Source organism: Moschus berezovskii, chromosome 26 (genome assembly GCF_049115385.1).
Source record: "Moschus berezovskii isolate FMDL1 chromosome 26, NW_MosBer_1.0, whole genome shotgun sequence".
NCBI lineage: Eukaryota > Metazoa > Chordata > Mammalia > Artiodactyla > Moschidae > Moschus > Moschus berezovskii.
In genome coordinates, this window is record NC_142485.1 from 11,176,471 (window position 1) to 11,189,726 (window position 13,256).

A 13,256-nucleotide genomic window follows, 5' to 3' on the forward strand; every position below is an offset into this window, starting at 1 on the left:
ATTTTAAATTGCTGTGGGTCCTGAAGAAATCGAACCTTCTCCCCAGTAAAATGCACATAAACTTAAAATTTCTGCATAGAACTTAAGAGAGTTCAAGGATGCCCCTTTTTAAAAAGAAAAACTCACTTTTCAGAAAAATCTGGAAAACTAAAATTGAAATCCTGCTCCAAATAAGATACTACTTTAAACCACAAATCTTGCTTCATCTCACACTTAAAAGAAAAAAAAAAACTCCTTAAAGATATTCACAAACCCCATCAAAAGTTATTTTTAAAAAATAAATAAACTGTGGCAGCTTTCAGACACAAAATCATTGATCATGAATGTTTCCAGGAAGAACAACTTGGGTAAAGAGGTAAAAGTCTATAAATTATTAAAGCTTCTATTTTATAGAATATTTTATAGAAGCCCTCCTCACAGAAAAGCTGATGGGCACCAGCGTTGTTTCCACTGCTAGCTGACAACCTGAGAATCTATATTCCTCTGTGACCATCCAAATTTGTTAGTTTCAGTGTGACTTCTAAGTGATGAGCATCCTCTGTATTTACAAACCCTGGCCAAATGTGATAAACCTGAAAAACTGTTTGAGTAAAGGAATAATATTAAAAATATGATTTCCTTTGCACTCTGGGTTCAGTTTCTTAATATTGGTAGATAGCAGTGTGTGTGTGATAGCAGTGTGTGTGTGTGTGTGTGTGTAGTGTTATAGCCAGTGTGTGTGTGTGTAGTGTTATAGCCAGTGTGTGTGTGTGTGTGTGTGTGTGTGTGTAGTGTTATATCCAGTTTACGGCCATAGAGAAGTTTCACAGTGTTATATCCAGTTTACGGCCATAGAGAAGTTTCATAGTACTAAAGTATCCTTCCATCAAGGTTAAATTAGAAACTGCCTGTTTTCAGTTGTTTCCTGTCTTTAAAGACAATTGTATCAGCTCCCCAGACTTCCTGGCACCGTGTCCTCTACATGCCTTAGGCTCCTTAGCAGCAGTTGTAACACCGCCAACCTGATCGTTCTGGAATGTGTGTTTGTGTGTTTTAAAGCACACATTTTTCTTTAAAAGAAAGAGATCCTAAAACCCCTTGCCATCACTGGCACATCTTCAATACAAACCAGGTGATGTAGCTTTGGTTTTGTTAGATAATTTATCTTTAAAGCAAGGCTCTTAATCGATTATCTCAGGTGTGACTGTCAAGATCAAAGTTTGACTTTTCCGACGAACCAGGAGGGAAAGTGAATCATTGGCCTTAACCGCTTCAATCACATCAGTTGTCGTGGTGACAGGCTCTCCGTTTATGCTGACAATTACATCGTGGTCTTTCAACCCAGAGCTGGGAAGGGAGAAAAAAGGACCATGAAACTGTAAGAGTTTGACTTAATCCCCATCTAGAATTTAATGTCTGTCTCTTAAGGCACTACTATCGTGCTGACATTAAGCATGCAAACCAGGGAACCAGAAATAGCCTCTATCGTTCCAAATATGCCACTTCCCTGGTGGCTCAGATGGTAAGGAGTCTGCCTACAATGCAAGAGACCTAGGTTCGATCCCTGGGTTGGGAAGATCCCAAGGAAAGGGCAACCCACTCCAGTAATTCTTGCCTGGAATATCCATTTTTGGAAGAGCCTGGCATGCTACAGTCCATGGGGTTGCAACAGTCAGACACAACTGAGCGACTTCACTTTCACTTTTCACTTCCAAATATGGGGGCTGTTCTAATATATGCTGCAGAATCACTGCGGGACAACAACCCTATTCACCTCTCAAATTCATATTCCACCAGAATCATATGTGTGAAATTTGCCCTTCCCATATGTGAGATTTGGTTTGGAATAGCGAGTTGAGCTTTTCTGTTAATCCCTGACTTCACTTAACCTGAAACATACCCTCAACCTTACCAATAAACGTTAAAAGCCCAAGCAATACATATTTTTCCAGACAATTACACTCCGATCAGTGGGGTGTTGACAGCCCACTTACCTGCCCCACCTTCACCTACAGTTTACGGACCTGGAGGGTATGCTGAGCTGTACTACAAAAGCAGTTTCCAGAAAGTCAAAAACCAGTCACCAAGCTCCAAGCTCTAAATATTTAAGGCTCCGATACTAGGCTTCTTTCCCTCAAAGCTGTGATTATATTCAGCCTCCAACATGTTTGTTTCACATAGAATATATGTTCTAGAAACAAAACTAGTTCCAGATACAAAACAGCACAGTAAATATATAGCCATGTGGATGATCTGTCTTAAAGTCAAAAACAGGCTGGAAGTCAAATGACCACAGAAGACACCATTTGAGGGAAATGGGGGGCGGCGGGGGGGGTTTTGGTGGAATTCCCCGGCAGTCCAGTGGTTAGGACTCTGCGCTCTCACTGGCAGGGGGGCAGGTTATTAGACTCCTGGTCAGGGAACTGAGATCTCAGAAGCCGTCAGGTATAGCCAAAAAATAAAAAAAGAGGAATAGGAAGCTGAGAAGCCCAGGGAAGAAATGATAATGTGGGAGAATTATCAGGGTATATGGAGTTTATTTTTTAAAAAAGAAAAGAGAAAACAAATTTAAAGGAAGTGCATATGAAGAGAAGTTCAAGGGTAGAGCTAAGAGAGAAACAAACCCTTGAGAACAGGGGCAGTTGCGGGGGTGGGGAGGCCGGTAGGAGGAGGGGTTGGTGCCTGCTATGGTGCACAAAGAAAAAAGTGAATTCACAATAGTTCTGTAAGTAGAAAAAGAAGGGAAACCTGCAAAGTATTACTGAATGCAACTATGCATCAAATATTGGGAGGCGAGGCTCAGACAGAATAAGAAGAGACCTTTCCCACGACTGTCAGCTTGTAAGAAGCTAAAGCAGGATTTCATCCCGAATGTTTCAGACTTGAAAACCCATCTTCTTGCCAGTCACTCTGCCTCTCAGAAACCATAACAGCAGCCGCAAGAGTAGGGTAACACAGGGGCCAAGCCAGGTCCCACGTCCCTGCCTTCTGACTGACACATCATGTAACTTCCAAGGTAATTAACCTCTGCACCCCATTTGCTGCCTCGGTAAAATAACACCTATATCCCAAAATTACTGGGGGCTTGAACAAGTACATAAGACCCTTTAAATGACGCCTGACACAGTAAGTGGTTGATAAATGCCAGTTGTTATTACCGGAATTGTTATCACCTTTCTAAATGGGTGACACCAGGAAGATTTCCAGTTTATCAGAGACTTCGAGCCAGCAGCGGTTCCCACCGTGTAATGTGCACCTGAACTCCCTGAAGAGCTTATTTAAAAGGCAGATTCTGATTCTTTCTAAACTTTCTATTTTATATTGGAGTATGTTGTGTGAGTTTCAGTGTACAGCAAAGTGGTTCAGTTACGCCTGTACACGTATCTATTCTTTTTCAAATTCTTTCCCAGTGGTCCTCCTGTCCCTCTAAGATCCTAGTCTAGCTGATGCTACAGACCAAATTTTGAGGAGCAAGGACTGAAGAGCTGAAAGAAATAGCTTTGGCCTTGAACCAGAAGTTAAAAATAAGTGGGGGCAGGGACCCAGAAAGTCTAGAAAAGCCAATGGCAAGTCAAATATAGTAACTGGAAGCCTAACACTTAGCTGTTCTGAACACTTAGTACCCTATAGATTCTTGCCCTATGAAAAGAGTTAACATAATCTAAGCAGACTGTTGAGCTCTTAAAAAAACAAAAACAGTGAGGGAAGAATACGCAAGAAGCGTAAGAGAGAGACCAGGAGAATAACTGTAGGCCGGGTCATCTTTTCTCTCAGTAGTTACTGGAAATCTCTCAAAATGTCTCTGCTACTGCTGCTGCTAAGTCACTTCAGTCGTGTCTGACTCTGTGTGATCCCATAGACGGAAGCCCACCAGGCTCCCCCGTCCCTGGAATTCTCCAGGCAAGAACACTGGAGTGGGTTGCCATTTCCTTCTCCAATGTGTGAAAGTGAAAAGTGAAAGTGAAGTCGCTCAGTCGTGTCCGACCCTTAGCGACCCCATGGACTGCAGCCTACCAGGCTCCTCCATCCATGGGATTTTCTAGGCAAGAGTACTGGAGTGGCTTGCCATAGCCTTTGCTTTATTCACATTATGTACTTGTTTAGTGCTGGCCTCTGATAGTGTCAGAGAATTCTTTACTGTCATCCAGGATTTTAAAGTACCTAAAATATGTTCCTAAACTCCTAACCCTCCAGATTCTTCTGATTCTTATTAAGTAAGGTAGCAAAAGAGTAGGTTTGGAAATTCTAGCAAAATTAATTTAAATTTATGTGAACTGGTAGCCACATTATAAAGAAGTTTTTCTCTAAGTTTTAAACAGATGAAACTAACATATAATATAAAAATGTACTTTAATGTCTTAACTGTATATCTAAAATATCATTTTGACAAGTCATATTTTAATAATTATTATACATATTTTACACTCTTTGAAATCTTCTAGAAACAACATATACCTGATGATAATTTCTTCCACAGTGCAGTTATTAAAGTAAAATGCAATCTTCCCAGAACAACAACAAAAAAAGGTATGCTTCATGGGAAAACATTTTACATTGTTCTGTTCTGTTTTGTTTTAATTATCAATTAAAATTAAGTAAAATGACTGCAAGGAGATCCAACCAGTCCATTCTAAAGGAGATCAATCCTGGGTGTTCATTGGAAGGACTGATGCTAAAGCTGAAACTCCAATACTTTGGCCACCTCATGCGACGAGTTGACTCACTGGAAAAGACTCTGATGCTGAGAGGGATTGCGGGCAGGAGGAGAAGGGGACGACAGAGAATGAGATGGCTGGATGGCATCACCGACTCGATGGACATGAGTTTGAGTCAACTCCGGGAGTTGGTGATGGACAGGGAGGCCTGGTGTGCTGTGTGTGATTCATGGGGTCGCAGAGTCGGACACACCTGAGCAACTGAACTGAACTGAACTGAAAATGCAAAATGGGGTTTCCCAGGTGGCTAGCGGTAAGGAACCTGCCTGCCAATGCAGGAGGCCTTAAGAGAAGCAGGTTTGATCCCTGGCTTGGGAAGATCTCCTGGAGAAGGAAATGGCAACCTACTCCAGTATTCTTGCCTGGAGAATCCCATGGACAGAGGGGCCTGGAAGGCTGCAGTCCGTAGGGTCATAAAGAGCCAGAGAGGACTGCAGTGACTTAGCACACAGGCACGCACAAAAGGTAAAATGCAGTCCGTCAGTCACACCCCTCAGGAGTTCAGTAGCCTCTGGGGGTGGAGCCCACAGTAGGGGACAGGGCCCTGGATCCTACACACGTTTACCATGGGACACATCTAGTGAGAACAGAGGAGCCTGGGCCGGGGCCTGCACCGCTCTTACCTTTCAGCAGCTGTTCCTTGAATCACCTCATGTACAAAAACCCCAGAAGTCACATCAGGGAATTCTGGATCTTGCCTTTTCATTTCTTGAAGCAGGCTAGGAAGAGTGACAAGGGTTTCCCCAGGAGGTTAGGAAGCACGGTAAACTAGCCCTGGCCCCCCCCAGCTCTCAGCGGGGACTCTCTGCTCTGACCAAGGCTCGCACCAAGGGAACAAAGATGCCATCTAGCTGGTCACAGGGCCACAGTCATTCTTCCCCTGATTCTCGGTGCCAAAGCCTAGAACTACTGGACGTTATAAAGTGTGGCCACAGTGGGACTTCCCTGACAGTCCAGTGGTTAAGACTGAATTTCCACTGCAAGGGGGACAGGTTCAATCCCTGGTCGGGGAACGAAGATCCCACGTGCCGCGTGGTGCAGCCGAAAGAAAAATAAGTAAATAAAAAAATACAGCCACAAGTGAAAGAGTCCCATGGAAACTACAGCATGTTGGTGCCGGCAGACGCAGTCACCGACTCTGTGACAAGTGGTAGGTGATTCGTCCGCTGCTGACCACATCCTCCACATTCCCCGTTCAGACTCTCTATCTGTAACTTTTGCTTCTGAAATACAACCCAGACATAGTCAAAGCCCATGCTTACTTCATTGTGAGGGGTAGCATGCGCAGACCCAGATATTTCTTCTGTGAGAGAGCCTTTCCTGGAAAGGAAAATTATAATGTGTTACTGACAGCAAGACCTCGCTCCTTTTGGCAAAGCTTAAAAGACCTGGAGTCACCGAATATTCCTTCCAATTATAACTGCCCTCTCAGGCTGTCTGCCAAGACAAACGTGCTTCAGAGAACCTTCGTCATTAGCACAGGCTCACCGCCCCACCTCCAGCCCCAGGCTTTCTTTTCCACATCAATTCAATCCGAATATTTCTGGGTACACCTCACGCCAGGCCTTGCGCCTGGCCCCCGGTATTGCTGCCTGGCCCCACTGTGTTCGGAGTCGGGTCTAACATGAAACATGACTCTGTTTTCTACAGAACTCGAAGGAGTGTCTCCGCCACAGGTAAGGCCTTTGAGGGCTCCTGAAGAGCACTGGAGGGGAAGAAAAAGGTGAAAAGTGAAAGTATTAGTCGCTCAGTCATGTCCGATTCTTGGCGACCCTATGGACTGTAGCCCGCCAGACTCCTCTGTCCATGGAATTCTCCAGGCAAGAATACTGGAGTGGGTTGTTATTTCCTCCTCCAGGGGAATCTTCCCTGACCCAGGGATCAAAGCTGCGTCTCTTGCATTGCAGGTATATTCTTTACCATCTGAGTCACCAGGAATCCTGGAGGGGAAGAAAAGTCCGAACCAACTCCCCTTACCTTTCAACTGGCGCTCATGGAATTCGGCCAAGAACTGCCGAATGCGATCCGAGGGAATTGCAAAGGAGATTCCTGCAGTCACCTTCAGTGTGTTTATGCCAATCACATCACCATCCTGCCAAACGAGGGGACATCGCTCAGCTGCCTGGCTGTGCAGACTTAACAGGCAAAGGAAGGAGAAAAGCTTAGGGATGCTTAGGGTGGAGCAGCAGGTGCATCTTAGGGGACCAGCAGTGTGGCAGGTTACAGAGGGGACCTACTCCAGTACAGATTCCTACCGAGGAGTTTGGGTTTTAATCCTGAGCTCTTTTTTTTTTCCTTGCTCAAATTACATTGACTTTTCAAAGTGAACCACAGTTTATATTTCAACACAGATATGAGGATAAGGAATATATGCCTTTCCAGTCCTTAAATGAGACTAAAAATAAACATGGAAAAGGCAAAAAGCTGTTGACTTTCAGTCACACTTCAATGAAACTATTCAGAAGATTCGACAAAATGACCTTAGGAACAAAGCTCCCCTAAACATAATTTATGAAGTGGAAAATACTTTTTCTGAATTTCATCATCCCTTAGCTTTTGTTAGGTAATGGGCAGGAGAAAAAAAAAAAAGAGACTTCCTGTCACACTGAAATACAGACTATAATTCAGTAGGTCTGGAGTGTGACTTGAAATTCTGCATTTCATCTCCGCTCTAGTAAATTCATTGTCTACTGGAGGAAAAGCAGGCCCAAAACCACGTCCAATGTTATAAGTAAAAAGTGCTTAGTGATTTCACACCCAACTCATCCTCCTACAAGCAAGTGTAACATGTAAAGAGGAACCAAAAACGACCCACTCAATGGGACTCAGAGGCCACGGTCACAGGCTGTGTTTCAGACAGCCCTGCCCTCTTAGGTTGTCACATGTATTTGAGCAACTAGAAACCCTGGCATTGCCACCAGGGATGTTGATTAAAATTTATGAGTTAAATACATGACAGAGCAATGGACTATTGTTGATGCCTTTATCATCTCTACGCAGGTCAATACTAAATTAGCATTTTGGGGTGAGAGTTAGTTCTTCACATGCAGAAGCAGGAGGTCGTCAAGGATATACATTCCACAGTACAGTGGTTGTTTGCCATAATTTGGGTTTAGTACCCAGGACTTATTGTTAAGTACCCAGTGAAAGCAGAGAACACATGGAAGAGATGTAAGTAGGTGTGAAGGAAACTCTGGCACCCTCAACTGGATAAGCTCACACACCAGGATGACAAACCCATCATAGATCTGAGATTTTCCTAACTCTTTACTTACAGTGCAATAACAGAAAAGCACCAGACCACACAGGAGTAACATCGCCATCTGCACCATGAAATGTCAAGTCTCTGAAAGCTAGGAAGAGGCGTGAGGCAACAAAAAAAGCGGCTACTTACCAAGTTCACTAGAGGCCCCCCAGAATTCCCGTGCTGAAGACAGAATTGGAAAAGGTGATCAGTACTTTTTTCCTGGTCCTATATACATGGTCCCTAAAGAAGTTTATCAAAAGCAGACTGCTATAGTGAGCCCCTGTTCCCCCAGGGCAGGCAAAGGCAGGCCACATCATCATCAATTCCAAAATCAGTGCAGGTAAAGAACAATAGGAAGAGGGGACTTCCCTGGTGGTCCGGAAGCCAAGACTCTGCACTACCAAGGCAGGAGGTCCGAGTTCCATCCCTGGTCAGGAAACTAGATTCCACATGCCCCAACTAGATCCCAAGTGCCACAGCTAAGACTCAGATAGGTAAATAAGTAAAAAATAAATGAATATTTTAAAATTAAAAAAAAGAACAACAGCAAGAGGACCACCGCTTCCTATGGCAGTGGGGACCTCTGTGACAGACCCTAAGAGACCATCCAGTACCGTGGATGCCAGTTATCACATCACACAGGCTGACCTCTAACAGCATGGCACTTCAGCCCTCCCACAAGGATAGACCCGATCTCTGGACATCCCTGAAAGGCCGAAGGGAAACAGAGGTACCCTGAAGTGTTCTCACTTCATTGCCACTGAGATCTTACTGGCCACTGCATCTTACGGGCTGAGGACAGCCACCCCCGTGACTTACATTAATTATGGCGTCTGTCTGGATATAATCCATGTCTGAATCCTTCAGTCCAAGCTCTTTGCCCCCTCGCTGGGTGGTGCTGACAATTCCTGCCGTCACTGTGTTCTGCAGTGAAAACGGGCTCCCCAAGGCCACCACGAACTCGCCAGCTCGAAGGTCAGATGACTTTCCCAGCAGCAATACAGGGAGGTCAGTCTGTATGTGGGTAAGGAGGGATGAGGTGGATAAATCAAGAATGGACTCAATCAGCATTTGTGTACAACACATATATGACACAGGCTCTACCATTTTAGCACCCGGAATCTAAGACCACACACCTCGGTTCTACAACTGCCTGAGGCTTCTTCCTTACACTCCGACAACACCAGACTCTCACTTGTTAAGATGATCAGACCATCTCTGAAATCTAAAATCACTGCTTGTAGCAATAATGATAAGTAAATAAAGTGAAGTTAATTGATGAAACATAAACCGATGGTAGCAGTTTACTCCGCCCCACTCCAGCTCAAGAGTTTGCAAAGTCAATAAGCCATGAACAGAAAGGAGGTCACCCAAAGCAGTCTTCCTTTTGACTATGCACATGAACCTCTTGGGAATCATATTAAGAGGTAGGTTCTCGCAGACATAGAGAATGGACATGTGGACACAGGGCGGGAAGGAGAGAGTGGAACGAATCAGGAGAGTAGCTCTGACATACACGCTGCTGCTGCTACTGCTGCTAAGTCACTTCAGTCGTGTCCGACTCTGTGTGACCCCATAGATGGAAGCCCACCAGGCTCCCCCGTCCCTGGGATTCTCCAGGCAAGAACACTGGAGTGGGTTGCCATTTCCTTCTCCAATGTGTGAAAGTGAAAAGTGAAAGTGAAGTCGCTCAGTAGGGTCCAACCCTTAGCGACCCCATGGACTGCAGCCTACCAGGCTGCTCCATCCATGGGATTTTCTAGGCAAGAGTACTGGAGTGGCTTGCCATTGCCTTCGCTACCATGTGTAAAACAGATAGCTACTGTGAAGGTGTGGTTTAGCACTGGGAGCTCAGCTCGGTGCTCTGTGATGACCTAAAGGGTGGGATGGTGGGGGGAGCGGAAGGAAGGCTCATGATGGAGGGGATCAGTTCAGTTCAGTCGCTCAGTCGTGTCCAACTCTTTGCGACCCCATGAATCACAGCACGCCAGGCCTCCCTGTCCATCACCAACTCCCAGAGTTCACTCAAACTCATGTCCATCGAGTCGGTGATGCCATCCAGCCATCTCATTCTCTGTCGTCCCTGTCTCCTCCCACCCCCAATCCCTCCCAGCATCAGAGTCTTTTCCAGTGAGTCAACTCGTCGCATAAGGTGGCCAAAGTATTGGAGTTTCAGCTTTAGCATCAGTCCTTCCAATGAACACCCAGGATTGATCTCCTTTAGAATGGACTGGTTGGATCTCCTTGCAGTCCAAGGGACTCTCAAGAGTCTTCTCCAGCACCACAGTTCAAAAGCATCAATTCTTCGGGGGATATAGGTACACAAATAGCTGATTGATTTTGTTGCACAGTGGAAACTAACACAACATTGTAAAGCAATCGTCCTCCAATTAAAAAATAAAAGAGAGCATAGTACCATAGCATTATAGAGGAGAATAAAATAGAAAAAGAAAAGGCAGATTCTGATTCAGTTGATCTGAGTTTTCTAAACACTTCTCAGATGATTTTAGTGCTGCTGGGGTGTGGGCCACTTTGCATAGCAAGGAAACTCAAAGCACATCTTAGCAGCTTGGAATCCATTACAGTCACGTCTGGTGTTCTAAGACAGCAGAGAAATAAGTTTCCCAGAAGCAGTCTCTGTTGGAGAAGGAACTGAAGGGGAAAAAAAGACAGCTGTGTAGTTAATAGAAATTGCTAGGGACAGATAGATGGGCACGGAAGAAAATAAAAGAAGGAGCAACGAAGAGAAAGAGGGAGCCCTGGGGTGGGGGCAAAGGAAGTATATACCAAGAAGGAAAGATGTGTGATCGGGCGGGCGAGAAAAGACCAGCAAGTTGATGGAAATCCCCAAATACGCAGACTCACATTTGGCTCAATCTTAATCAGGGCAAGATCCAGTTTATGGTCAATGTCCTTGACGGTGGCTTCATACTGGACCCCACTCTGCAGCTCCACCTGGATCCGCTGCTGATTAGTGAGGACGTGGGCATTGGTAACAATGAGCCCATCCTCAGACACTATGAAGCCAGAGGCACTGGATGCAGGAACATCCTCGCTGCCGAGAGGCGACCTGTCTCAGCAAGACAACAGCATAAGCCAAGGGCAGGCAAATCAGGGCACCCGCTGTAGTCTGGAAGCACAAGAAACCTGGCATTTATCAAACATTCTCTCACCCTAGTTTCCTCAGACATTTTACTTCTCCCCGTTTCCATTCTCTCCACGTTAACTGGACTCTGTATGTTCAGTGCCCTGGCCAGCCCTTAGGAACAGGACTGAGAGCTGATTCCAACTCTCCTTTTCCAGGAATGCCCCCGTCTTGCTGCTCAAAGCAGCTGTCCTCTGCTTCAAAGAGGACTAACCAAATCATGGAGAGGAAATGACAACCCGCTCCAGTATTCTTGCCTGGGAAATCCCACAGACAGAGGAGCCTGGCAGGCTACAGTCCATGGGGTTGCAAAAGAGTCGGACACAACTCACAGACAAAACCTAATCCTGGGGCAAAAGTGGACCTAGTGCCACTTTATCCAGCACCCAAGCAGGGAAGGAGTCAGAGAAGTCTGGTCCCCTCCTAGCTTCCACTACGAACTGGCCTACAAACTGACATTATGTCAAGTTTCTCCTGCCCTCTGGGTCTGGGATTCCTTTCATGCAGAAGATGCCAGGCAAGATCACCATCAAGATGCCTCCTGGCTCTTGCATTTGACCTCGAATTTGCCTGAGGGAGAGAAATAGCTCAGGTTTGCAAGTCAGAACCCTTATGACTAGGGCTTTTTGGCAAAACCACCAATAGACCATACAAGGTCTTTGAGCCCCTTGATTTTCTCAGGGCGGTTTTTAAGACTAAGTGATGCTGGGAGAACTAGCTGATCCTGGAAGGGCAGATGTGGTGGGGAGGAGGGTGGTGGATGGAGCAGAGAGGCTCTCAGGAAACTTAGCCCAGGGGTCTAGCTTCCTCCTCAGACCCCTTTTACCTGCGGAACAGCTGTAAATGAACCACGGACGGGGCCACCTTCTCCACCACCGAGGCGATGAAGTTGAACTTGCTCCTGAGCCAGCCTGCACTTCCGGTCCCTGCGAAGAGATGCTTTATTCTCGGGGCGGGGGTTGGAGGACCCTGCCTGCCTGCCCGCGTGGAGTATCACCTCTCAGATCTCTCGGCCTCTCTCCCGTCTTTCGCTCCCTTTCCTCTCTTCGGTCTCCCTCTGTGTATTCATTCACTGGGCTCCCCATGAGCATACACCTTGAGGAGACCAGACCTGTCATCCTGATTGGGAAATTACTTAAAAGGGAAGACGGTGGTCAACAGCTCTGGGGAGGAAACTGGGGAGCAACCACATGGGAGCCGGTAACCAGACACCAAACTTCAGGAGCATGCGTGCTCAGTCGTGTCCCACTCTTTGGGACCCCATGGACTGTAGCCCACCAGGCCTCCTCTGTCCATGGGATTCTCCGGACAAGAACACTGGAGTGGGTTGCCATACCCTCCTCCAGGGGATCTTCCCCAACCAGGGATAGAAGCCTCATCGCTTGCGTCTCCTGCATTGGCAGGAGGATTCTTTATCCCCGAGTCACCACACTTAAGGAGGGAATAAAATCGGGAGCTCGGAGGCACTGACTTCCTTTGGAAGGGCAGCCGGGAGGAGCCGGCGGCACACCCCGCGATGGGAACTCGCTGCTTAAAGGGGCGAGCAGGGGGCGCCGAGAGCGCGCGCCCGCGGCTCACCTGGGTCCCCACAGCCCCCCTTCTGCACAGGCACTGCCGGGAGCGCGCCACGGAGGCGCGCGGCGCGGTTCTCGGCGCGGAGCGCGCACAGGCTGGGGTATGTCCGCCCGTCGCTGCCGCACACCGTCGGCCCCGCAGCCGGGCAGCCGCAGGTGCCCAGCGGGCGGCCGCCGGTGCCCAGCGGGCGGCCGCCGAGGAGCCGGGGCGCGCGCGGCGCGCGGCACTGCAGTCCCGGGGCGCACGGCCGGCCCAGCGGCCCGCCGCAGGCCTCGCCCTCGGCCGCGGCGCAGACCCGGCAGCACCCGCAGCGGTCGAGCACCGGCGCGGGCCCCGCCGAGCACCGGGGCAGCGGCGGGCAGCGCGTGGGCTCGCAGGCCGCGGGGCAGGGCGGCACGGGCCAGGCCCGCCCGGCCTGGACCCCGCGCCCACTTGGCGCGGGCAGCAGCAGCCACAGCAGAACGAGCGGTCCGAGTCCGGCAGGCCGCCGCAGGGGTCCGGTCATCCTGCTCGCCTCCCGCCTTCCCTCTGGACCCTCTCAGATGAGCAGCAGTCTCCGGACTGGGTTGCTGCCTTTGCCAGCCCCTGACTTTAA

General features: G+C 47.8%; 1 protein-coding gene across 1 annotated transcript; it reads right to left on the minus strand.

Moving 5' to 3' along the window:
- Window positions 1-106: 106 nt before the first annotated feature.
- Window positions 107-13,230, minus strand: HTRA4 (HtrA serine peptidase 4). The gene is made up of 9 exons (XM_055416631.2): window positions 12,665-13,230; window positions 11,913-12,012; window positions 10,807-11,011; window positions 8,761-8,955; window positions 8,089-8,121; window positions 6,672-6,786; window positions 5,957-6,014; window positions 5,318-5,413; window positions 107-1,326 (listed from the first exon to the last, which is right to left on the minus strand). The coding sequence occupies exons 1-9, from the start codon at window positions 13,164-13,166 to the stop codon at window positions 1,161-1,163; spliced, it is 1,470 nt and encodes a 489-aa protein (XP_055272606.2). The 5' UTR covers window positions 13,167-13,230; the 3' UTR covers window positions 107-1,160.
- Between the last annotated feature and the right edge of the window lie 26 nt (window positions 13,231-13,256).